Below are 27303 nucleotides of genomic sequence, written 5' to 3'. Positions count from 1 at the left end.
CTTCAGCCAATCAGAAAACAGAATGACAAGTCAATGTCAGAGGTTAGTTGGACACGCCCACATCCCCTTCAGCCAATCAGAAAACAGCATGACAATTCCACTCATTGTCAGAGGTCAGACAGACACGCCCACATCCCGATTAGCCAATCAGAGAACAGCATGACATGTCAATGTCAGAGGTCAGAAATCCATGCCCACATCCCCATCAGCCATTTAGAATACAGCTTGACATGTAAATGTTATTGATTAGATGAACAGGCCCCTATCAGCCAATCAGAAAACAGCGAGATTTGACAACGTCAAGGTTCAGATAAACACGCCCACATCCCTATCAGCCAATCAGAAAACAGCAAGATTTGACAATGTCAGAGGTCAGACAGCCATGTCCGCATCCCCTTCAGCCAATCAGAAAACAGCATGACACCTCTGATCAACGTCAGAAGTCAGACAGACACGCCCATATTCCCATTCAGCCAGTCAGAATACAGCATGAGATGTCAATGTCATTAGTTAGACAAAAAGGCCCCATCAGCCAATCAAAAAACAGCATGACTTGACGATATCAGAGATCAGAAAGCCATGCCCACATCCCTTTCAGCCAATCAGAAAACAGTATGACATGTCAATGTCAGTTGAACATGCCCACATCTCCATCAGCCAATCAGAAAACAGCATGACTTGACAGTGTCAGAGATCAGAAAGCCACACCCACATCCCCTTCAGCCAATCAGAAAACAGTATGACATGTCAATGTCGGAGGTCAGATGAACACGCTTACATCCCCATCAGCCAATCAGAGAACAGCATGACCCAGCGCTCTCCTGGTGACTTTCCCTATTAACGGCAGTGATGCGAAACTCCTCAAGGTCGAGCCGCCGGTAATAAGGAAGTGTTTGTGTAATGTGTCAGAAAAGCCCAGAGCAAAAAACCCATAACCGCTGGTGTTACATTAACAGAGAAACACTTCACATGACCAGCATCACACCTCACCACCACACGTCTGCACAGAACAACTCCAAGAACAGTGCTGATTTCACATGTATACGCTAATGTAGTGTTCAGAAAACTCTCACTCTCATGATGCTCACTTAAAGAGACAGGACACCCAAAACATCAACATTCTGACATCAGTTAAGTTGCTGACAAACTTATTTCCTTCTTCTGTTGAACACAAAGGAAGATACACCACTTTTATTAGCATGTTAGTTTAATTTTTCACATTCATTTAGCTCTTATGACAAAATAAATCACTTTTGATAGTCATTTAAAGAGACAGTACACCAGAAAACTCTGAAGAATGCTGGAAAAAATATCCATTGTCTTCCATATTAATTTGAATTATTCCTAATGGGCATGACAATACCTACCAGTTACTTTAATTTGCATGTTAGTTTAATTTTGTACATTAATTTTACTGTTCAGAAAAAAAAACTCATTTAAAGAGACAGTACACCCCAAAAAAATGAATATTCTGTCATCATTTAGGTTGCTTTCAAACTTGTTTCCTTTTTCTTTTGAACACAAAGGAAGATCCACCACTTATTTATTGCAAGTTATTATATTTTTGTACATTACAATAAACCTTACTCATTAGATGTTCACTTAAAGGGGCAGTACACCCAAAAAACGAATCATTTACTCTTGTTACAAACACAAAGACAAGAATAATGCTGCAAAAAAACAGCCATTGACTTCAAGAGTATTTTTAATCTTCAGCATTTTTCAAAATATCTTCTTTTGTGTTCAACAGAAAAACAAGTCATAAATATTTGCAACCACTTCATGTTGATTAAACAGCAAATGTATTTTTATTTTTCTTTGTGTGTGTGTGTGTGTGTGTGTGTGAAGTGTCTCTTTAAATATGTGTGTTAGACTACACTAGCGCTCAGAATAAAACACTCATAAAACTCATAAAAGCAGGTAAAGCATCTCACCAGAGTAACCTCTCAGGGTCTTTATCTGCTGTTAATTTTTAAGCAAATCACCTTTGATGGAGGCAGGACATTTTCCTTTTTCACCCCCATCACAACAGCACATGATGGACCAATCAGCATCCAGGTGTGAACTCCTATATAAACCTACATGCAGTCACAAAAAAGCAAACCCAGCCTTGCGTAAAGCTTTAAAAGTCGATTAAATAAAGCCTCCAGATGGAGAATCCAGGCTTCCAGACATCCAAAGATGATCCTCCACAGTATGAAGAGACGTCTTTCTGCACAAACGGTTTCGGGAACGGGGAACGCAGAGCCATTCGTTCATCTGTGGTCAGCGCTTTTGGACATGACACTTTGGACCGCGTGCCGAATCCTGATTTTTACCGAAACGCAGCGAGCATCAGCGGACACAGAGCTGTCAGACCTTCCCTACACGAGCTGCATGATGTCTTCCAGAAAGTGAGTCAATTTGGAGAAAACCAAACTTTTTAAAATCAATTTGAGGGCAAGATGGGTCATTCTGGTGTCAAACATTTAAAGTGACAGTACACTCCAAAAAATATGGTAACTTTTCCATTCTGGGGGGAGAATTTTGAGTCTTAATTTGGCCACAAGTTTCTCAGTGTTTCAGCAAGTGTGATGATTTTTGGGGATCAATCTTATTTTGTGTAAATTGTGAGTAATTAGACTTTCCTTTGGTTGTGTTGGTGCTGGTTTTGCTCCATGGACTTCCATTATAATCACATTTTTTGGTTGCAAAGGCCATAACAGCATATAATCATCATTTAAAGTGACAGTACACCCACTTTAAAAGGTCCCACTTTATGTGCTGTTGGGTCGTTTTCATCCTCTCGGGTGATTTTGAGTCATAATTTGGCCACAGCTTTCTCTGTTTCAGCAAATGGAATGATTTTTGGTGATAAACCTTATTTTGACACATATTTTGGTAAATCCCAAACTCAACAATACACTGTGAGTAAATTTACTACACTTTCTTAATGTTTGTGACTGTTTTTGCTCCATTGACTTCCATTATAAGGACATTTTTTAATTGCAAAGCCATGACAGCAAATGATCATGCATTCTTTAATGCTGCTGGTTTTCCCTGTTGACAATTTTTTGTTAATTTTTGCTGTCAAAATGCGCCCCTCAGCTCTGACAGCACTGTAAACACAGTAAGTGTATTGCTGCGCACACACTATAAACTGCTGTTTAACTCTACTGAACTCCATACAAAAGCCAGAAACTGTTTAGCACAGGCCGATCTAAAGGGTTAACTGATGCTGACAACTGATGATCAACAGTATGAATTACACATCGTCCCTCTTCCCAACATGAAAAACCAGCAACACTCAAGAATGCATGATTATCTGCTGTCATGGCTTTACCATCAATAAATATGATTATAATGGAAGTCAATGGAGCAAAAACAGCCACTAATCTAACGTTTTTAGAACATACTGAGAACGTTAGGGAAACGTTATTTGAATATGAATACAACGTAAACAGAATTCATTCATTCATTTTCTTTTTGGCTTAGTGCCTTTATTAATCTTGGGTCGCCACAGCGCAATGAACCGCCAACTTATCCAGCACATGTTTTACTCAGCGGACGCCTGTCCAGCCGCAACCCAATCAGTGGGAAACATCCATACACACTCATTCACACACATACACTTTGGAAAAATTTAGCTTACCCAATTCATGTGTTTGGACTGTGGGGGAAACCGGAGCACCCGGAGGAAACCCACGCCAACAAGGGGAGAACATGCAAACTCCACACAGAAACGCCAACTGACCCAGTCGGGACTTGAACCAGCGACCTTCTTGCTGTGAGGTGACAGTGCTACCCACTGCGCCCCCGTGACGCCCTGTAAACAGAATGTTCTAATACATTTTAAATAACCTTTTTAAAACATTAATTTGAGAGTGAAATTAAAAACATATAAATATAAAAACATTTTGAACAACATTTTTATAACCAAATAATTATATTAATACATTGTAGGCCTATAAATAAATGTAAGGGTTTATGGAAAAGCTAAATTTCAATATTATAAGGACATTGTTTTATTCAATTTTAGGATACTGAAAAGTGTTTTGTATAAATAAGTGTATTCAATAGTTGAACTAAACTACACTTAAATACTAAACCAAATAGTGCCAATAATACTACATCTAGAGTAGATTTAGTCAACTAAACTCTTATGAAATTCAATCAAAACTCTCAAATTTAATCAACTGAAATGATTCAAAAGACTAAAATATGACTAAAACTAGTCATAAGATCAAGACTAAAACTAAATTAAACAAACAACATAAAGATAAGATAATGGGATGTTTTAAATGTTCCTATAACCTTCTTCAATCATGTTTTTCTAACTTACTGAGAACATTACGGAAACATTCTTAGAATATTAATATAATGTGAATGCAACGTTCTAATAACGTTTTCAATAAACAAATTTTGCTGTCAAAATTAGCACTGACAGGTTGAACATTCAAAGAACAGTGAATAAATATAGTTATATAACTTAATGGGAACGTTAAGGAAAACTTTTTAGATACTAAAATAATTAGCTTAAATCTGTTTGCCATAACAAATCTGACATTGTTCTATTAAAGGGGTCCTACTGTGAAAAAATGACTTTTATGTTGGGTTTAAACCCAGTAGTCATTTAAAGTAGTCATTTAAGTAGCATTATAAGTTTATTTAAAATCCTTGTGAAATCAAAATAACGTCTAGTTGAAGTCTTAAAAGTCATCTGTAATACTGTGTGTGTGTGTGTGTGTGTGTGTGTGTGTGTGTGTGTCAGCAGTGTGTGAATATCTCCAGCCTCTAATGCTAATCATGAATTAATTGTGTTTATTATAATCAGATTTGATGAATGAAACACTCTGATTGACATTCTCTCTTTGTACGTCATCAAGCCCTGCCCACTAGTGCCCATCTCTCCATCTCATTAGCATAAACAGCAGCCCTGAGTGAGAAGCAGCCGTCTGTCCATTAGCCATTAGAGTGTTTGAGCTGCTGAAGATAATGCCAGCATAGACTAAGAGGATTATAGATGTGGAGTTCTAGATGAACAGTGACAGGAGCGACATAGACTGACAGAAGACTGAAGCACACACTCACACTGAAGCACACATGCACACCTGACCACACACACACTGCTGTTTTACATCTGTGCTATGCTGACACGCAGGTGTCTGTAGCTCCGCCCTCTTATGAAAAGAGCACAATCTCATTTGCATTTAAAGCGACAGTCACCAAAACACCACAATTAGGATCAAAGCCTGAAAGGATCAGCTTCAGAGAGCTAGACAACATTATCTGTGTGCTGTTCTCAGCTCAAACACACACACTCTAAAAGACATCAGGCTTATTTGGCATCTTGAAAAAAGAGCAGAATAGGCCTCCTTTAACATAACTCAATCATAATTGCGGGTGTACAGACGACAGCAGTTTGTGGAGCGCGTCTGAAGCTAACAGCACCCGCGCAACCGCAGATCAATAACCAGACTAATGAGAAAGCACTCGGTTTATGAGTAACGATCTCCTGTGGCTAATGCATTGATCTGCTGGCCATAAACGCAGTAATTAATGCAAACAAGGGCTAAAAAGTTTACGCTGATCCAGAAAGCACCCATTCACGCAGTTCTGACGCCCGAGAAGCTTATTCTGCAGAGCATTTCCAAGGTAAAGTCTAGACGGGATACAGCTGTGGATACTCACATCAATACAGCCTTATTTTTGTGACCCTGTACAACAATAATTCTTATTTTTACATTACTGTGAGGGTTGGGGAAGATAAAGATAAAATACAATTAATGGGTCATTTAGTAAATGATATAAACAAGAGTAAATGAGGACAGAATTTACATCTTTACAAACACTAATGCTTTTTAACCATGCTATAGTGAAGTGTGTTTTACTGCATATATTATATATGACATATTATATTTACAGCTCAAGGCATACTCTAGTATTAACTAGAATGAATTGATATACTGTTATAAATAGGTTACAGTAGTTTACCTGAGTAATATAAGCAATACAGTGATATAAACAAATGACCCGATACTGTAGTTTTCTACAACTATATGGTATATTCTACTCCAATACACTCTATAGTTGTAGAAAACTGCAGTATCGGGTTATTTGTTTATATTACTGTAGTTTCATGTGTTACCATAGCAACTCTAGAATCATAACAGATAAATTACTACAGTTCTTGTGTTACTATAGCAACCATAGAATCACCACAACAGATCACTTACTACAGTTCAGTTGTTACCATAGCAACTGTAGAATCACATCAACAACAATTACTACAGTTCTTGTGTTACCATAGCAACTGTAGAATCACCACAACAGATCATTTACTACACTTCTTGTGTTACCATAGCAACTACAGAATCACAATAGATCATTTACTACACTTCTTGTGTTACCATAGCAATTGTAGAATCACATCAACAGATCAATTACTGCAGTTCCTTTGTTACCATAGCAACTGCATAATCACATCAACAACAATTACTACAGTTCTTGTGTTACTATAGCAACTATTAAATCACCACAACAGATCAATTACTACAGCTGATGTTACCATAGCAACTACAGAATCACCTAACAGATTAATTACTGCAGTTCTTGTGTTACCATAGCAACTGTAGAATCTCAACAACAGATCAACTACTACAGTTATTGTGTTACCATAGCAACTACAGAATCACCACAACAGATCACTTACTACAGTTCATGTGTTACTATAGCAACTGTAAAATCACATCAACAACAATTACTACACTTCTTGTGTTACCATAGCAACTACAGAATCACAACAGATCATTTACTACACTTATTGTGTTACCATAGCAATTGTAGAATCACATCAACAGATCAATTACTGCAGTTCCTGTTACCATAGCAACTGCATAATCACATCAACAGATCGTTTACTACAGTTCTTGTGTTGCCATAGTAACTACACAATCACCTCAACAGATCAATTACTGCAGTTCTTTTGTTACCGTAGCAACTGTATAATCACATCAACAATTACGACAGTTTTTGTGTTACCATAGCAACTATTAAATCACCACAACAGATCAATTACTACAGTTCATGTGTTGCCATAGCAACTGTAGAATCCCGACAACAAATCAACTACTACAGTTTTTGTTACCATAGCAACTACAGAATCACCACAACAGATCACTTACTACAGTTCATGTGTTACTATAGCAACTGAAAAATCACATTAACAACAATTACTACAGTTCTTGTGTTACCATAGCAACTGTAGAATCACCACAACAGATCATTTACTACACTTCTTGTGTTACCATAGCAACTACAGAATCACAACAGATCATTTACCACAATTCTTGTGTTACCATAGCAACTGTAGAATCACACCAACAGATTGTTTACTATAGTTTGTGTGTTACCATAGCAACTACAGAATCACCTCAACAACAATTACTACAGTTCTTGTGTTACCATAGCAATTATTAAATCACCACAACAGATCAATTACTACAGTTCTTGTGTTACCATAGCAACTATAGAATCACCTCAACAGATCAATTACTGCAGTACTTTTGTTACCATAGCAACTATAAAATCACCACAACAGATCAATAACTACAGGTGATGTGTTACCATAGCAACTATATAATTACAACAACAGATTAATTCAGGAACGTACTATACTATAGTTTAAAAAACCCTACAGTATTTACTATAAATGACTACATATTTGTGCATAAAGTCTAATATTCACACACACACACACACACAAACACACACACACACACACGCACACACACACACACACACACACACACACACACACACACACACAAAGCTCAGTTTGAGGCAGAGATCAGCATGTGAATGATCCATATGGTTTGATTTCTCATCAGAATGGAGGCCTTAATCTTCCCAGTCCATTGGAGGACAGTGAGGGAGTGGACAGCTCCACGCTGGGCGATGTGGAGTCCGTCACCCCGTTGGAGGAGAAGGACACGGGGGGTGTGGTCAAATTCGGCTGGATCAAAGGAGTTCTGGTGAGTTATTCATCATTATTACTCAGCTCTGTGGAATACTTGATTCTGATTGGTCAATCGTGACATTCCAAGATTCCAAAAAAGCTGGATTGTTTCAAGGATATCTCTAATCTAGTGTGCTCCACAACAGTGCCAGAATCCCCATGTAGCAGAAATAAACCTGACATAAACATCTAAAGTTTGCAGTTTGTCACCGCCACCTTTGGATGATTTTTTACATCACCTCATACTTCAGTTTCTCATCAAACCTTCTGACCAATCAAACGCTCTCTAGTGTCTGACATGCCCCACCCCCTTCTTCTCATTGGCTTTTTATTTGATGCGCTTGAGCTCAACCACTCCCAGAGTTGTGAGAAAACAAAACATTATTGGCTGATTTTTAAAAAGGGGAGGAGCTATTATATTTCCCGTCTTCATGTTTAAATTCAGATTAAATCAAATTTCTAATTAAGAAAATGCACATTTTAAAGCACTTCAGGAGACATTTAAACTCAATGCTGAGTCAAAAATGGACAGATCCTAGAGTTGGGTTAAAAGTGTCATTTAAATTGAATTCAACATTGGCTATGTCTATATTTGGGTTACAACACCTCAGCATTGTTTTACTGTTATCTTGACCATCAGCATATATACTTTCCTGTCACTCCACTGTTGTTGATTATTCAGCATCGTCGTAACCCAACGCTGGGTCAAATACGGACAACCCCAACAGTTGGTTTAAAAAAATGTGATTGAAATATAAATTAATAAAAGGCTGGGTTAGACCATGTTTGACCCAACGCCGTGTAATAATCCAGATGATGTACATCCAGCAACTGTTATTGCAGACAGATTCAGCTGCTTTACCCTGCAAATAAAGCTTTTCTCACTGAGAGTTTTAGTCTTGCTTCTAATCTAAATATCTACAGATTCTGAAATCAAGAAGCATTTTCTAGACAAGCAGAACATATAGTCTAGTTTTCAGAAATATTGAGTCAGAATGAAGAGAGTTTTTCATTAAAACAAGCTAAATAATCTGACACTGGGGGAAGAAAATAGTCTTATTTTTCTTTTAGAGCTAAGATTATTTCGCTCACCTCTTTATCAGATTATTTAGCTTGTTTTAAGGAGAAACTCTCTTCATTTTGACTCATTATTTCTGAAAACTAGACTATATGTACTGCTTGTCTTGAAAATGCTTCTTGATTTGGACTAGGAACAAGACACAAACTCTCAGAAAGAGAGAAATGAGATGCCCAGCGGCTGGATGATGATGATGATGATGTGTTATTGAAATAAAGCGTGTGTGTGTGTGTCCACAGGTGCGCTGCATGCTGAATATCTGGGGTGTGATGCTCTTCATCCGACTCTCCTGGGTGTTTGGACAAGCAGGAATCGGTGAGGAGTTTTTCACCCTGACCTTCACCAACACACACACACACACACACACACACACACACACTCGCTCATTTACATTCAGCATGGAAAACTCTACACACACTCCATATGCACACACACACACACACACGTACGCACAAACACACACACCTCAAAAATGAAGCCCCCCCTAGAAACAGTTTTCAGAGTGACCTTTAGTGAGACGCCATTTAAAAGACATTAACGAATCTTCTCTATAATTAATGCCAATGACGACTGGAGACGTCTTGATTTCAGGGAGAGTTCACTCAGGAGAAGTTTGCAATTCTCAACCAGTTCTTCCAAAACCAAAGTACATTATTCATTTAATTCATTCATTTTCCTTCAGCTTTTGCCCTTATTTATCAGTGTTTGCCACAGCAGAATGAACCGCCAACTATTCCAGCATGTTTTACACAGCAGATGTCCTACCAGCTGCAACCCAGTACTGGGAAACACCCATAAACACTCATTCACACACACACACACACACTTATACACTACGGCCAATTTAGTTCATCAATTCCCCTATAGCACTTCTTGTGTTACCATAGCAACTACAGAATCACAACAGATCATTTACTACACTTCTTGTGTTACCATAGCAGTTGTAGAATCACATCAACAGATCGTTTACTACAGTTCTTTTGTTACCATGGCAACTGCATAATCACATCGACAACAATTACTACAGTTCTTGTGTTACCATAGCAACTATAGAATCACCTCACAGATTAATTACTGCATTTCTTTTGTTACCATAGCAACTGTAGAATCTCAACAACAGATCACTTACTACAGTTCATGTGTTACTATAGCAACTGAAAAATCCCATAAACACCCATAAACACTCATTCACACACACACACACACACACACACACTCATACACTACGGCCAATTTAGTTGATCAATTCCCCTATAGCGCATGTGTTTGGACTGTGGGGGAAACCGGAGCACCCGGAGGAAACCCACACCAACACGGGGAGAACATGCAAACACCACACAGAAACACCAACTGACCCAGCTGAGACCTTCTTGCTGTGAGGGCACAGTGCTAACCACTAAACCACCATGCCTCCAATAATAAAGAGTTAAGTTGACAGTTGACTCTTGCGTTAACTGTGCATTATTTAAGCACACAACTGGTTGATGATTAGTCTTGTGTGTGTCGTGTTTGGTCAGTGTGTGTCCGCGCCGAAGGTCACTGCTGGTGTTAATGGAGCGTAGCTAATAGTTCCTCAGACGTTCGCGTTTCTGTGAAAGTCTCCGAGCTTCAGAGAAGTTGAGTTTCAGTCCGACACCTCCAGCGCATTACAGCCCATCAGAAACTCACTGTACTTTATGAGCTGTGAGGGACTGCAGGCTTTTATTCCTCATTATAGCACTGAGCAAACACACACACACACACTGATAACACACTGTCTGAAGTGTGCCGCTGGAGTGTTAATGTGCCGAGCGCTTCGTTCTGCACAGGTTTGACTATTATAGTGAGAAAAATGGAGGAATATAGACAAATCTGGAGAGTCGACTGCTAAACTGCTGTGCTCATGTAGAGTTTTAGTCTTGTTTCTAGTCTAAATATCTACAGATTCTGAAATCAAGAGGCATTTTCTAGACAAGCAGAACATATAGTCTAGTTTTCAGAAATATAAATAAACATTTGTGCATGCGATATTCCAAAATGCACATAAAAATATGTGCATGGAAACACAGCTACTGACTGTTTTCCAGCATTCTTCAAACTATCTTGTTTTGTGTTCAACAGAAGAAAGAAACTCTTAAAAGTTTTTAATCAATGGTAAAGGATTTACTTTTTGATGAACTCTCCCTTTCATTGATTCATTCATTTTCCTGTGGCTTAGTCCATTATTTATCAGGAGTCGCCACAGCAGAATGAACCGCCAACTATTCCAGCATATGTTTTACACAGAAGATGCCCTTCCAGCAGCAACCCATTACTGGGAAACACCCATACAAACTCATTCTCACACACACACACACACACATACGGCCAATTTAGTTGATCAATTACCCTATAGCGCATGTGCTTGGACTGTGGGGGAAACCTGAGTACCCGGAGGAAACCCACGGCAACTCAGGGAGAACATGCAAACTCCACACAGAAACACACATCTGAGCCAGCCAGGACTCGAACCAGCAGCCTTCTTGCTGTGCTAACCACTGAGCCACCGTGCTGCCCTGAACTTCTTCCCCTTTAAGTGATATCGTTCTGATATGATGATAATAAATGAGTGTGTGTGTGTGTGTGTGTGTGTGTGTGTGTGTGTGTGTGTGTGTGTGTGTGTGTGTGTGTGCGTGTGTGTGTGTGTTTCAGGTTTGGGGATAGTGGTGGTGTTGTTGAGTGTGGTTGTGACCAGCGTCACCTGTCTGTCCATGTCAGCGATCTGCACTAACGGTGTGGTACGAGGAGGTAAAACACACTGCAAATCACAGTAAAGCAGAGCTGTGGGCTTGACAAACCACCAGCAGAAACACTCTCCTCTCCATATGCACCGGACACTTTCTTACAGTCACTCCATATCTCTAATAAAACATTGTGTATTTATGAGATGAGCCTCACACAGGTGAGTGGGCCTGATAAACCACCTGTAGAAACTCTCTCTCTCTCCATATGCACCAGACACTTTACTTAAACTCCATCTTACAAGGACTCAGTAAGGAAAACAATGTTTACTTGTAAAAGTACCACACAACTATAGTTTTGCTCAAGCTTAAACGCCTCTTTTGTCTAATATCCAGCACAATATTGGTCAGTCTGATGTAAAAGTACTAGTATAGTCTGTCTGAGGTGTTGTGTGTAGTATGTATAGTATATGATGTTGTACTGTAATTTATATATATTGACAAAATGGACTTCATTAGAGTTAAGGAGAAAACAACATGATCATTTATATTTTTAAAGCTTTAGTTGGTAAATTACCACAGTATATAGCTAGTTTGCTGGTGTACTGCTCCAAATCTTATAATAGTTCAGCAGATATCCTCTAACCCAAGATGCATTCATACAGAGTAGAGTTGATCTCCATTCTCTGAGTGTGCTCTGTAGTGGCTCACCTGTAGTGCACATCATTATGTTCTGCATTTTGCAGCTAATCCAACAACCAGTATTCGAGTCTTCATTTTAAAAAGGTTTACTGAAGAAACACAAACAAAACTACAAAGTTACGATAGACTGGATATAGCTCGGTCAAAAGACTGTGTTGCTTCCAACGTCCATAACTGCAATCTGACGAAACGTGCATACTATTGACCTCATGACACATTACTGTCAGAAGCCAAAAATACCACAGTAAACGTCTTTAAATTGAGTTAATTATTAAATGATTTAGATAATATAATCACTGTTATATATTTTAATATCTATTTTCACCATGTTTTAACCCTTTTAACTAAACTATCATCACACATGAATTATGCATACCTGGCTCTTACATGCTCCGTGTGTATGAAATGAACATCAAGTCGATCTATACTAGGCAGTGAAGATTTTTTTTAATGAAATCAGACATTAAACTTGGTGTTTTTATAATGGAAAGAGTCCACCGGAGTGATGATGGAACATTATTTCACTGATACACTGTTAGACCAGTGTAAAAACAGTCAGCATTATCAAATGAAATGAGTGTAGTTAACTCAATTTATTGAAAGCAAATTCTACTCATTTAAAAAGAGTTTTGAACTTTAAAGTTGAGTTAATCAAGTGATTAGGTGTTGAATGAGTTTGATTGATTGATTGATTGATTAAGTGTTGATTAATAATGTACACCTGCTGCTAACTAATTATCTCATTACTTCAACTTAAATGGAGTAAGTTCACAGTACTCATATAGATTAGTTTTTGAACTCAAATGGTTTGTAGCAATCGGTTTGAGTTGCCTTAACTTATTGGGTTTTACAGCACTCAGTTAGTTTGAGTTCACCTCATTTACTGGGTTTTACTGTGCTCAAACTGCTTTGTGTACTCAAATGGATTAAGTTCACAGTACTCATTAGGATTAGTTTTTGAACTTAAATGGTTTGCTGTTATCGGTTTCCTCAAATGGTTTGAGTTACCTTCACTTTTTGGGAATTACAGTGTATATATCGCTATGTTTAAACATATTTTAAAGTCTATTTAGAACAGTGCACATCTTCTAATAACAGATTATGCTTTATATTATGTGTGTGTGTGTGTGTGTGTGTGTGTGTGTGTGTGTTGTGATAAGTGTTATTCAGTAACTGTCTTATGGTGCCTGTCTTGACCAGGACTCTCTCATAGAAGAGCTATTGTATCTCAATGGGACTTTCCAAAATAAATAGTTGGTATATTTAGATTAGCACTCCGGTGTGTTGGTCATGTATAGGTTTAATATCGCTCTTATGTCCAGTGTTGTGTTCATATTTATTCATTTAATTCAACTCAATTCATGTTTATTTATATAGCGCTTTTACAATGTAGATTGTGTCAGAGCAGCTTAACATGGAAGTTCTAGTGAAGTCCAGATTTCAGAGCTGAAGTCCAGTTTAGTTCAGTTCAGTGTGGTTTAATCTCCTGCTGAAGGTTCAAACACTGAAGAGCAAACCCATCCATTCATTTTCCTTCATCTTAACCCCTTATTTATCACCACAGCGGAATGAACCGCCAACTTATCCGGCATATGTTTTATGCAGCGGATGCCCTTCCAGCTGTAACCCAGTACTGGGAAACACCCATACACACTCATTCTCACACACACACACACACACTCATACACTACGGCCAATTTAGTTAATCAGTTCCCCTATAGTGCATGTGTTTGGACTGTGGGAGAAAACCGGGACTCAAACCAGCGACCTTCTTGCTGTGAAGCCACAGGTCTAACCACTGAGCCACCGTGCCGCCTGTTCGTATTTATGATTCAGTTTATTTCTGTAGCACCGTGATCCACTGTACAGTATGTCCACACACTACAGGAATGACACTAAAGCTCAACTGGACTTGTATCTGGGCTGACAGGAGTGTGTTTGTGGTGCAGGAGGAGCATATTACCTCATCTCCCGCAGTCTGGGCCCGGAGTTTGGTGGCTCCATCGGGCTGATCTTCGCCTTCGCTAATGCTGTGGCCGTGGCCATGTATGTTGTGGGATTCGCTGAAACTGTGGTGGAGCTTCTCAAGGTACGAACATCTCAGGACACAAACACAGTCTTAGCGATGTTTTATAAACAAATTTGGGGAGGAGCACGCGCAGAAGTTTCAGTATCAAATACGTCATTGACAATTATTCTATTATCCAATCAGTTCTTGACCAAACCCCTATATATACCAAAGCTGTCTTACCTGCAGCATCTCACGACTTTAGCATCCCTCCACCACCCCGACACCTCACCTCTTAAGCATTACAATCCCCGGGGGAGCGCTCTGGGGCCGGGCTAGATACTTCGCTCGAATCCCAATTCCTCTCTGTTTCCTGAGAAGAGGAATAACTCGAGTTGAGGTGTCTCCCCGAGCTCAGAGCCCTCTCCCTGGACAACACGCCAAATACGCTTTATTCTGAAACTATTGCAAGTGTGAATTCGTGAATTGTTATTTGAATTTGTTGCACCTAGAAATCCACATTTGGGATTTGTCAAACTCATTTTGGTGTCTATTGAAATGTTCAGATGTCTTATATTCCCACAGAACAACAATGAACAAGTGTGTTTAATCATTAAAAAGACAAAGCAACACATTGGAAAGCTGTGAAATGCAATGTACAGATATGTGTCTTGAACTGTGTTATTATTTATGTGTTCATTTATTTTTAATTATATATTACACTGCAAAAACACTTTCCTTACTTAGAGGTTTTGTCTTGTTTTAAGTTCAAATAAGTAAAAACTCTTAAATCAAGAAGCATTTTCTAGACTAGTAAAAACATCGTCTTGTGTTTAGAAATATAGAGTCAAAATAAAGTGAGTTTTTCCTCAAAACAAGCTAAATAATCTGACACTGCATGGGGAAATGAAGTAATATTGTTTCTCCTTAGACATAAGATTAGTTTGCTTCCCTATTGGCAGATTACTTTACTTGTTTTAAGGACAAACTCATTTAATTTTGACTATAATTTTATATAATTTTGACAAAAATGAAACAACTAAATATTTTTAGCTTTTCAAGAAAACGCTTCTTGATTTAAGAGTTTTTAGATATTTGGACTAAAAACAAGACAAAAACTCAATGTACGAAATGCAGTTTTTGGCACTATAATACATCATTTAAAAGAGAATGTGTAAATAATAACAAAGTTAATCACATTTTTGTTCATTGCATTTCACAATTTTCCTAGTTTTGTCTTTTGATGGTTAAACGAGTTTGTTAATTGTTGTTTAGCTAGAATAAAATCAATCAATCAATCAATTAATCAATCAAACTTGATCTATAAAGCACTTTAAAAACACCTAAAGTGAACCAAAGTGCTGTCCAGAAGACTAAAACTCAACAGGACATAAAATACATAACATAAATAAGCAAAATGTCAACGGGTGTCAAAGGACAAAGAGACACTGAAACGTGTTTGACAAATCCCAAATGTGGGGATTTAAATTCCCATCTGACTATAAAAGCAGTATTTAGATGATTTGTGCCAGTGTAAAATGTCTCTGTTCTGTTTTTCAGGACAGTAATGCTCTCATTGTGGATCCCACAAATGATATCCGGATCATCGGCTGCATTACGGTGGTGCTGCTGATGGGCATCACTGTGGCCGGAATGGAGTGGGAGGCAAAGGTAAACACAGGCATGCTGGGATTGAGCTCTGAGTGTGTGATGGTAGAAGCGGGTGAATAAAAAGATTCATCGATGAGTCGCGATTCTTTCTTAAATGATTTGAATCGATTCTAAAAATATCAGATTTTATTCTGTATTCAAATTAGTTCGTGACGATGTGGGCCTGTGCAAGTGCGAGCTAGAAACAAAAAAATAATAAGCATTTATAAGGAAATGTGCATACACTTCAACAAGTACATTTCTTCATTAGAGTTTTTGTCTTGTTTCTAGTCCAAATATCTAAAAACTCTGAAATCAAGAAGCGTTTTCCAGACCAGTGTTTCCCAACCCTGTTCTTGAAGGCACACCAACAGTACACATTTTCAACCTCTCCTTATTCAAACACCTCTAAATCAACTCATTCGATCAAAAGAAGAAACTCCAGCCTGAAGTTAATGGGTCTGATGAGGGAGACATTCAAAGTATGTACTGTTGGTGTGCCTCCAGGAACAGGGTTGGGAAACACTGCTCTAGACAGGCCAAAAACTATTGTTTTATTTTATTAAAAAATATGTAAAAAACTGGCAACGCAGTAGGTAGTGCTGTCGCCTCACAACAAGAAGGTCGCTGGTTTGAGCCTCGGCTGGGTCAGTTGGCATTTCTGTGTGGAGTTTGCATGCTCTCCCCGTGTTGGCGTGGGTTTCCTCCGGGTGCTCCGGTTTCCCCCACAGTCCAAACACATGCGCTATAGGGGAATTGGGTAGGCTATACTGTCCGTAGTGTATGAGTGAGTGAGTGTGTATGGATAATTCCCAGAGATGGGTTGCAGGTGGAAGGGCATCCGCTGCATAAAACATATGCTGGATAAGTTGGCGGTTCATTCTGCTGTGGCGACCCCGGATTAATAAAGGGACTAAGCCGAAAAGTAAATGAATGAATGAATGAATTTGTAAATTTAAATGAGTGTTATCTTAAATCAAGTAAAATAATCTTATTTCAAAAGGAAAACAAGGTTATTTCTCTTCCCCATTGTCAGATTATTTTGCTTGTTTTAATGAAAAACTCTCTTCATTTTGACTCATTATTTCTGAAAACAACACAATGTGTTCTGCTTGTCTAGAAAATGCTTCTTGATTTCAGGATTTGTACATATTTGGACAAGAAACAAGACTAAAACTAAGTAAGAAAAGCTTTTTTGCATTGTAGGAGTAAAAAATGATTCATTAATGAGACAGGAATCGATTCTTCATTCAAATTAGACAGTGACGGTGTGGGTCTGTGAGCTATAAACAAAAAAATAATAAGCATTTACAAGCGCATGTACTTACACGGCAAATAATGCTTTTCTTCTTGTTTCTAGTCCAAATATCTTCAATCAAGAAGCATTTCTAGACAAACAGAAAATACTGTCTAGTTTTCAGAATCACACTGAGCTGGTGATTGATAATAAAGCTTGTTTGGCATGCTGTCCTGGGAGAGAGCCCTGAGCTCATAAGATCCTCGAGCCCTGGGCTCCCTCTCGTTGCAGGCTGAGAGGGGAGTTTGAGCTCAGGTAGATCTCAATGACCCCCCCCCCCCCCCCCTTGCTTATTGTAGCTAAGTGTCAGATATGGATGCTGAGAAGAGGTGTACTCGGAGCTTGGCTAAAAGTATTTGGATTAATTGTTTAGGGTGCTTGTTTTTGAACTGTGGGAGGAAACCGGAGGACCCGGGGAAAACCCACGCGAGCACGGGGAGAACGAGCAAAACTCCGCACAGAAATGTTGCCTGGTTTGGAAGGGAATTAAACCAGGGGTATTCTTGCTGTGAGGCAACAGGGCTAATCACTGGCCACCGTGTCGCCCGTTTGAAAGGAGGGAAAGTAGGGTTGGGTGGGGAAGATATTGAGATGAGAAAACTCTGGTTATTTATAGTGAGTTAAGATTCGTCTGATAGGATAATTAGTCATGAGCTAATGCTGGAACAGCTGTAAACAATCATAAGCACGTGATCCTCTCCAAATCTGTTTATAAATGAATAGAGTTTTTCCCTAAAATAAGCTAAATATCAATGGGGTAACCAGAATAATCTTACGTCAAAAGGAAAAACAAGTTAATTTAGCTTCCCCTCTTTTCAAAGCAGGTGTAATGTGGGTAAAGGTGTAGTTTTCACAGCCAGGGTGTGATGATTTTCAATAGTCACTGTAATTCATCTCTCTTCACCTCTCCGCAGGCTCAGGTGGCTCTGCTGGTCATCCTGCTGGTGGCCATTGCTAATGTGTTTGTGGGAACAGTGATTCCCTCCACACAAGACAAACGCTCTAAAGGCTTCTTCAACTATCACGGTGAGAGACCCCACACAAGCACTGCAGATTGCATCATGTTTGGTGCTACACTGCAAAAAAGGCTTTTCCTTCTGAGAGTTTCTGTCTTGTTTCTTGTGCTAATATCTAAAAATTCAAGAAGCATTTACTAAACAAGTGAAACACATAGTGTTGTTTTCAGAAATACTGAGTCAAACTGAAGAGAGTTCATTAAAACAAGCTAAATAATCTGACACTGGGGGAAGAGAAATAATCTCATGTTAAAGGTTCATTTGCTCACCACATTGGCAGATTATTTTGCTCGTTCCTCCATTTGCGTTCGTTAACACAACAGCAGTCTTGTGGTGTCCAGTGCAGATTTATACAAATCATCCATCATCTCTGTCTCAAACAGAATCTATTGCAAAGGAAAACTTCATACCGGACTTCCGGGACGGAGAGACCTTCTTCTCTGTTTTCGCCATCTTCTTCCCTGCGGCCACTGGGATTCTGGCTGGAGCCAACATCTCTGGAGATCTGAGGGTAAGAGCGAGCGTCCCAGGTAGCAATGAATTCTGGCCCAGATTTGGCATAAAGCTGGCACAGCTGGCATTCATCCGGCACTGGCATACAGAATGTGGGCCAAATGTGGCCCAGGTTTGGCAGAGGTGGCATTGTCTTATAGGTGGCACACAATACCTGGGCCAAATATAAAATGTAGTATTTGGCCCAGATGTTGAGAATTGGGATGTGGGCCATGTAAATTGGGTCTGTCTTGACCCACATTTAAAATAAACTTCAATTATTATCAAATAAAGAAAAACAATTCTAACAATCAGGTCACTTTGAGAAAAGCAAAGCCCATAGTGTGCCTAAAATGCAATGCTTCATGGGTTTATCAATTTTATAGCAGTCGTGACGCACCACCATATCTGGCCCATATCAGGCCCAGTTATGGGCTATTAACTTGGCTAAGACTTGGCTCAGATATGGTCCATCTTTGGCCTCTGTCTGGAATTCAGACTTGGTCCAGTCATGTACTGTAATTCACTGAGGCATGTGGGCCAAGCAAAAGCTGATTGTGTGGGCCAGAGCTGGGCCAGAGAAATTTTGCTTTGTGGGGTGTGATGCATTAATCATCTTCCCGCCTCTGGTTGTCCAGGATCCTCAAGAAGCTCTGCCCAAAGGAACGCTGCTGGCCATCTTCATCACCGGGGTCACGTACCTGGGCATTGCACTGGTCGTCTGTGAGTCTTGGACACACACACACACACACACACACACACACACACACTCTTAATGCGAATAAAGATGATGGAAACGCATTTGCCGAATAAGCTCTAGCTGGTGAACATTACACCCACATTACTCCATTATACTCGCCTTGTTTATTGTTGGTTGCTAGGTTACCAATACTACACTCAGCCACTCAATTCATTCATAACAACAAGATGGAAACTCACATTTGGGATTTTTTTCTTTTTTGCGAACTCTTAAAAGATTCGATTCACGTTAGAATAAAAACCTGCCTGTTGTCTTATTCAAATCCTTTACGACTGTAGTTTGACAGGCTTAACTATCCCACACTGTATGTCTGTAGTTGTCAGGGTGACTTTATTGTGCTATTTTTTTCTTTTAAATGGCTTATTTTCGTAATCTATAAGTAAATCTGTCCATCTGCTTCTCTACTTCTGTCCTCTGATTGGGTGAAAAATGCTTAGCCACACCCCTTCAACCATTAGTTTGCCATGAGTGAAGGATGAAAGGAGGAGCTCAAAAATAAAACCCCGCCCCCTTCCCATTATTCTATTTCAGTTGTAAATCCATCATGACACTAGAGCAGTGTTTCCCAACCCTGTTCCTGAAGGCACACCAACAGTTCACATTTTCAACCTCTCCCTAATCAAACACACCTGAATCATCTTATAACACCAGAAGAGACTCCAACACCTGAAGTTAATGGGTCAGAAAAGGGAGACATCCAAAATATGTACTGTTGGTGTGCCTCCAGGAACAGGGTTGGGAAACACTGCACTAGAGTAAAAGTCAGCCGAAACTTCTCTTCACACAGCCTGTAACAGAGCGACTGCTGTTTCTCTGCAGCGGTCACTGTCGTTCGAGATGCGACGGGGAACCGAAACGACACCATTCAAGCCGGTGCGAGCTGCAACTTCTCCTCGGCCTGTGATTTCGGCTACGATTTCTCCATCTGCCAGACGACCAAATGTAACTACGGCCTCATGAACAACTTCCAGGTGGGAGAAATCAGACATGCAGTGTGTGTTTGAGGTTTTATATGAACGGCATGTGCTAAACATGTTTGTGTGTGTTTGTGAACATCACTGGTGTGTGTTTGTGAATATCACTGGTGTGTGTTTGTGAACGTCACTGGTGTGTGTTTGTGAATATCATTGGTGTGTGTTTGTGAACGTCATTGGTGTGTGTTTGTGAACATCATTGGTGTGTGTTTGTGAATATCATTGGTGTGTGTTTGTGAATGTCATTGGTGTGTGTTTGTGAATATCATTGGTGTGTGTTTGTGAATATCATTGGTGTGTGTTTGTGAACATCATTGGTGTGTGTTTGTGAATATCATTGGTGTGTGTTTGTGAACATCATTGGTGTGTGTTTGTGAACGTCATTGGTGTGTGTTTGTGAGCATCATTGGTGTGTGTGTTTGTGAGCATCATTGGTGTGTGTTTGTGAATATCATTAGTGTGTGTATGTGAATATCATTGGTGTGTGTTTGTGAACATCATTGGTGTGTGTTTGTGAATATGATTAGTGTGTGTTTGTGAATATCATTGGTGTGTGTTTGTGAATATCATTAGTGTGTGTTTGTGAATATCACTGGTGTGTGTTTGTGAATATCATTGGTGTGTGTATGTGAATATCATTGGTGTGTGTTTGTGAATATCAGTGGTGTGTGTTTGTGAACATTATTGGTGTGTGTTTGTGAATATCATTAGTGTGTGTTTGTGAATATCATTGGTGTGTGTTTGTGAATATCATTGGTGTGTGTTTGTGAATATCATTGGTGTGTGTATGTGAATATCATTGGTGTGTGTTTGTGAATATCATTGGTGTGTGTTTGTGAATATCATTGGTGCGTGTTTGTGAAAATCATTGGTGTGTGTTTGTGAATATGATTAGTGTGTGTTTGTGAATATTATTGGTGTGTGTTTGTGAATATCATTGGTGTGTGTTTGTGAATATCATTGCTGTGTGTTTGTGAATATCACTGGTGTGTGTTTATGAATATCACTGGTGTGTGTTTGTGAATATCACTGGTGTGTGTTTATGAATATCACTGGTGTGTGTTTGTGCATATCACTGGTGTGTGTTTGTGAATATCACTGGTGTGTGTTTATGAATATCACTGGTGTGTGTTTGTGAATATCACTGGTGTGTGTTTGTGAATATCACTGGTGTGTGTTTATGAATATCACTGGTGTGTGTTTGTGAATATCACTGGTGTGTGTTTGTGAATATCACTGGTGTGTGTTTGTGAATATCATTGGTGTGTGTTTATGAATATCACTGGTGTGTGTTTGTGAATATCATTGGTGTGTGTTTGTGAATATCATTGGTGTGTGTTTGTGAATATCATTGGTGTGTGTTTGTGAATATCATTGCTGTGTGTTTGTGAATATCATTGGTGTGTGTTTATGAATATCACTGGTGTGTGTTTGTGCATATCACTGGTGTGTGTTTGTGAATATCACTGGTGTGTGTTTTATGAATATCAATTGGTGTGTGGTTTGTGAATATCACTGGTGTGTGTTTGATGAATATCACTTGGTGGTGTGTTTGTGAATATCACTGGTGTGTGTTTGTGAATATCATTGTGTGTGTTTATTGAATATCACTGGTGTGTGTTTGTGATATCATTGGTGTGTGTTTTGTGAATATCATTGGTGTGTGTTTGTGAATATATTGGTGTTGTGTGTTGTGTGAATATCATTGCTGTGTGTTTGTGAATATCACTTGGTGTGTGTTTGTGAATATCACTGGTGTGTGTTTGTGAATATCATTGGTGGTGTTTATTGAATATCATTGGGTGTGTGTTTGTGCATATCACTGGTGTGTGTTTGTGAATATCATTGGTGTGTGTTTTGTGAATATCATTGGTGTGTGTTTGTGAATATCACTGGTGTGTTTGTGAATATCACTGGTGTGTGTTTGTGAATATCATTGGTGTGTGTTTGTGAATATCATTGGTGTGTGTTTGTGAATATCATTGGTGTGTGTTTGTGAATATCATTAGTGTGTGTTTGTGAATATCATTGGTGTGTGTTTGTGAATATCATTGGTGTGTGTTTATGAATATCACTGGTGTGTGTTTGTGAATATCACTGGTGTGTGTTTGTGAATATCATTGGTGTGTGTTTGTGAATATCATTGGTGTGTGTTTGTGAATATCATTGGTGTGTGTTTGTGAATATCATTGGTGTGTGTGTTTGTGAATATCATTGGTGTGTGTTTGTGAATATCACTGGTGTGTGTTTGTGAATATCATTGGTGTGTGTTTGTGAATATCATTAGTGTGTGTTTGTGAATATCATTGGTGTGTGTTTGTGAATATATTAGGTGTGTGTTTGTGAATATCATTGGTGTGTGTTTGTGAATATCATTGGTGTGTGTTTGTGAATATCATTGGTGTGTGTTTGTGAATGTCATTGGTGTGTGTTTGTGAATATCATTGGTGTGTGTTTGTGAATATCACTGGTGTGTGTTTGTGAATATCACTGGTGTGTGTTTGTGAATATCATTAGTGTGTGTTTGTGAATATCATTGGTGTGTGTTTGTGAATATCATTGGTGTGTGTTTGTGAATATCATTGGTGTGTGTTTGTGAATATCATTGGTGTGTGTTTGTGAATATCATTGGTGTGTGTTTGTGAATATCATAGGTGTGTGTTTGTGAATATCATAGGTGTGTGTTTGTGAATATCATTGGTGTGTGTGTGTGAATATCATTGGTGTGTGTTTGTGAATATTATTGGTGTGTGTTTGTGAATATCATAGGTGTGTGTTTGTGAATATCATAGGTGTGTGTTTGTGAATATCATAGGTGTGTGTTTGTGAATATCATTGGTGTGTGTTTGTGAATATCATTGGTGTGTGTTTGTGAATATCATTGGTGTGTGTTTGTGAATATCATTGGTGTGTGTTTGTGAATATCATTGGTGTGTGTTTGTGAATATCATAGGTGTGTGTTTGTGAATATCATAGGTGTGTGTTTGTGAATATCATTGGTGTGTGTGTGTGAATATCATTGGTGTGTGTTTGTGAATATCATTGGTGTGTGTTTGTGAATATCATTGGTGTGTGTTTGTGAATATCATTGGTGTGTGTTTGTGAATATCATTGGTGTGTGTGTGTGAATATCATTGGTGTGTGTTTGTGCATATCACTGGTGTGTGTTTGTGAATATCATTGGTGTGTGTTTGTGAATATGATTGGTGTGTGTTTGTGAATATCATTGGTGTGTGTTTGTGAATATCATTGGTGTGTGTTTGTGCAGGTAATGACTCTGGTGTCTGGATTCGGACCTCTCATCACTGCAGGAACATTTTCGGCCACGCTCTCCTCAGCTCTGGCGTCTCTAGTGAGCGCGCCCAAAGTCTTCCAGGTCAGAGTTTTAGGCCATGTCCACACTAGTTTTTTTTATATTCCATATTGTGCCCACAGTTATATCGGAGCAATAGAAACACAAGTCTCTTTTTTTAATTTCCTGGTGTTAATTTGTTGATTCGACATGAAGTAGGAGTGCAGTTTTCCTCACCTTTGCATGCATAATAATCTGTATTTTAATATCGATTAATAAATTCAGGCTCTGTGCAAAGACAACATCTACAAGGCGCTCAAGTTCTTTGCCAAAGGTCATGGCAAAAACAATGAGCCGATCCGAGGATACATCCTGACCTTCCTCATAGCCGTAGCCTTCATCCTTATTGGTAAATATAAGATTGACTGTGTGATTAATGTGACCGAGCCGATAGTGTAACTGCAGATGATTCTGTTTCAGCTGAGCTCAACACCATCGCTCCCATCATCTCCAACTTCTTCCTAGCCTCATACGCACTCATCAACTTCTCCTGCTTCCACGCCTCCTACGCCAAATCCCCAGGTACTTTACTAATACAACTGCTAAAGTTGTTGTGTTACCATAGCAACTGTAGAATCACCACGACAAATCAATTACATTAGTTATTTTGTTGCCATAGCAACTACAGAATCGTCACAACAGATTAATTATTATAGTTGTTGTGTTACCATAGCAACTGTAAAATCACCACAACCGATCAATTACTGTAGTAGTTGTTACCATAGCAACTGTAAAATCACCACAACAGATCAATTATTGTAGTTTTTGTTACCATAGCAACTGTAAAATCACCACAACCGATCAATTACTGTAGTAGTTGTTACCATAGCAACTGTAAAATCACCACAACCGATCAACTACTGTAGTAGTTGTTACCATAGCAACTGTAAAATCACCACAACAGATCAATTATTGTAGTTTTTGTTACCATAGCAACTGTAAAATCACCACAACCGATCAATTACTGTAGTAGTTGTTACCATAGCAACTGTAAAATCACCACAACAGATCAATTATTGTAGTAGTTGTGTTACCATAGCAACTGTAGAATTGCCACAACAGATCAATTACTGTAGTTGTTGTGTTACCATAGCAACTGTAGAATCACCACAACAGATCAATTACTGTAGTAGTTGTTACCATAGCAACTGTAAAATCACCACAACAGATCAATTATTGTAGTAGTTGTGTTACCATAGCAACTGTAAAATCACCACAACCGATCAATTACTGTAGTTGTTGTGTTACCATAGCAACTGTAAAATCACCACAACCGATCAATTACTGTAGTTTTTGTTACCATAGCAACTGTAAAATCACCACAACCGATCAATTACTGTAGTAGTTGTTACCATAGCAACTGTAAAATCACCACAACAGATCAATTATTGTAGTAGTTGTGTTACCATAGCAACTGTAGAATTGCCACAACAGATCAATTACTGTAGTTGTTGTGTTACCATAGCAACTGTAGAATCACCACAACAGATCAATTACTGTAGTTGTGTTGTTGCCATAGCAACTGTAGAATCACCACAACAGATCAATTACTGTAGTTTTTGTTACCATAGCAACTGTAAAATCACCACAACAGATCAATTACTGTAGTAGTTGTTACCATAGCAGCTGTAAAATCACCACAACAGATCAATTACTGTAGTAGTTGTTACTATAGCAACTGTAAAATCGCCACAACAGATCAATTACTGTAGTAGTTGTGTTACCATAGCAACTGTAGAATCACCACAACAGATCAATTACTGTAGTTGTGTTGTTGCCATAGCAACTGTAGTATCACCACAACAGATCAATTACTGTAGTTTTTGTTACCATAGCAACTGTAAAATCACCACAACAGATCAATTACTGTAGTAGTTGTTACCATAGCAACTGTAAAATCACCACAACAGATCAATTATTGTAGTTGTTGTGTTACCATAGCAACTGTAAAATCACCACAACAGATCAATTACTGTAGTAGTTGTTACCATAGCAACTGTAAAATCACCACAACAGATCAATTATTGTAGTTGTTGTGTTACCATAGCAACTGTAAAATCACCACAACAGATCAATTACTGTAGTAGTTGTTACCATAGCAACTGTAAAATCATCACAGCAGATCAATTACTGTAGTTGTGTTGTTGCCATAGCAACTGTAGAATCACCACAACAGATCAATTACTGTAGTAGTTGTGTTACCATAGCAACTGTAGAATCACCACAACAGATCAATTACTGTAGTTGTGTTGTTGCCATAGCAACTGTAGAATCACCACAACAGATCAATTGAAGTACTTTACATCAGTATGGTTCATAAACACTACAGTATTGACTATTAATTACTATAGTATTTTTTCATATGTTTACAGTTTTGCATTCCATCAGCATATGTTTTGCTTCAATGCATCATACTGGAATTATTCACATCTGCCAGAAACGCTGTATATCTATCGTGTCTTTAAATGCTGTGTGTGAGTTTTTCTAACTCCAAACACACACTAGTAAAACAAATTAACAGAACCATTTCTTATACTAGACATTTTGTTTAGGTTATTAGGCATTTAAGGCATTTAATATTTCATGCACTTTTATTATTTTTCATCCAAAATACACATAGGAGTGCATATGTTATTGTGCTCTAACTATTTGCATCTTTAGATTTCAATTTCAGTATATAGTCTTCTAATTCGCTTTACTTCATCTGTGTTAAGCTGCTTTGCACACAATCAACATAAGAAATATTCATTCATTCATTTTCACTCATTCACACACACTCACTCATACACTACAGACAAATTAGCTCACTCAATTCCCCTATACCACATGTGTTTGGACTATGGGGGAAACCGGAGCACCCGGAGGAAACCCACGCCAACACAGGGAGAACATGCAAACTCCACACAGAAACACCAACTGACCCAGCCAGGACTCAAACTAGCGACCTTCTTGCTGTGAGGCCACAGTGCTACCCACTGCACCACCACATTGCCCACATAGTAAACAGCACTATAAAAATACAGATGAACGCCACAGAAATAACCTGTGTAAACTGTGTGTGTGTGCAGGCTGGAGACCGGCGTATAAATACTATAACATGTGGCTGTCTCTGTTCGGAGCTGTGCTCTGCTGTGCTGTGATGTTTGTTATTAACTGGTGGGCAGCGCTGCTCACATACGGCATCGAGTTCTTCCTCTACATCTACGTCACGGTCAAGAAACCAGGTAAAAATGCAGATTATGTATATTAGGACCTGCAGATACCCTGATGTGATGCAAA

At 38.8% G+C, this 27303-nt stretch overlaps 2 protein-coding genes across 2 annotated transcripts in view; one reads left to right on the top strand and one right to left on the bottom strand.

The window, feature by feature from the left end:
- Positions 1-2115: 2115 nt before the first annotated feature.
- slc12a1 (solute carrier family 12 member 1) lies at positions 2116-27274 on the top strand. The gene is made up of 14 exons (XM_056478003.1): positions 2116-2393; positions 7869-8012; positions 9314-9389; positions 11745-11840; positions 14425-14564; positions 16044-16154; positions 18345-18456; positions 18830-18957; positions 19577-19661; positions 20518-20669; positions 23941-24048; positions 24250-24373; positions 24445-24546; positions 27093-27274. The coding sequence occupies exons 1-14, from the start codon at positions 2151-2153 to the stop codon at positions 27272-27274; spliced, it is 1803 nt and encodes a 600-aa protein (XP_056333978.1). The 5' UTR covers positions 2116-2150.
- Positions 27271-27303, bottom strand: part of LOC130245334 (fibrillin-1-like) — a 186981-nt gene continuing 186948 nt past the window's right edge. Inside the window, exon 7 of the mRNA XM_056478002.1 lies at positions 27271-27288. Coding sequence (XP_056333977.1) covers positions 27271-27288 — 18 coding nt within the window. The remainder of the gene's footprint in view (positions 27289-27303) is intronic.

This window comes from Danio aesculapii, chromosome 18 (assembly GCF_903798145.1).
Source record: "Danio aesculapii chromosome 18, fDanAes4.1, whole genome shotgun sequence".
Classification (NCBI taxonomy): domain Eukaryota; kingdom Metazoa; phylum Chordata; class Actinopteri; order Cypriniformes; family Danionidae; genus Danio; species Danio aesculapii.
Note: the sequence above shows the minus strand (reverse complement) of the source record. Positions and strands in the feature narration are given on the sequence as shown.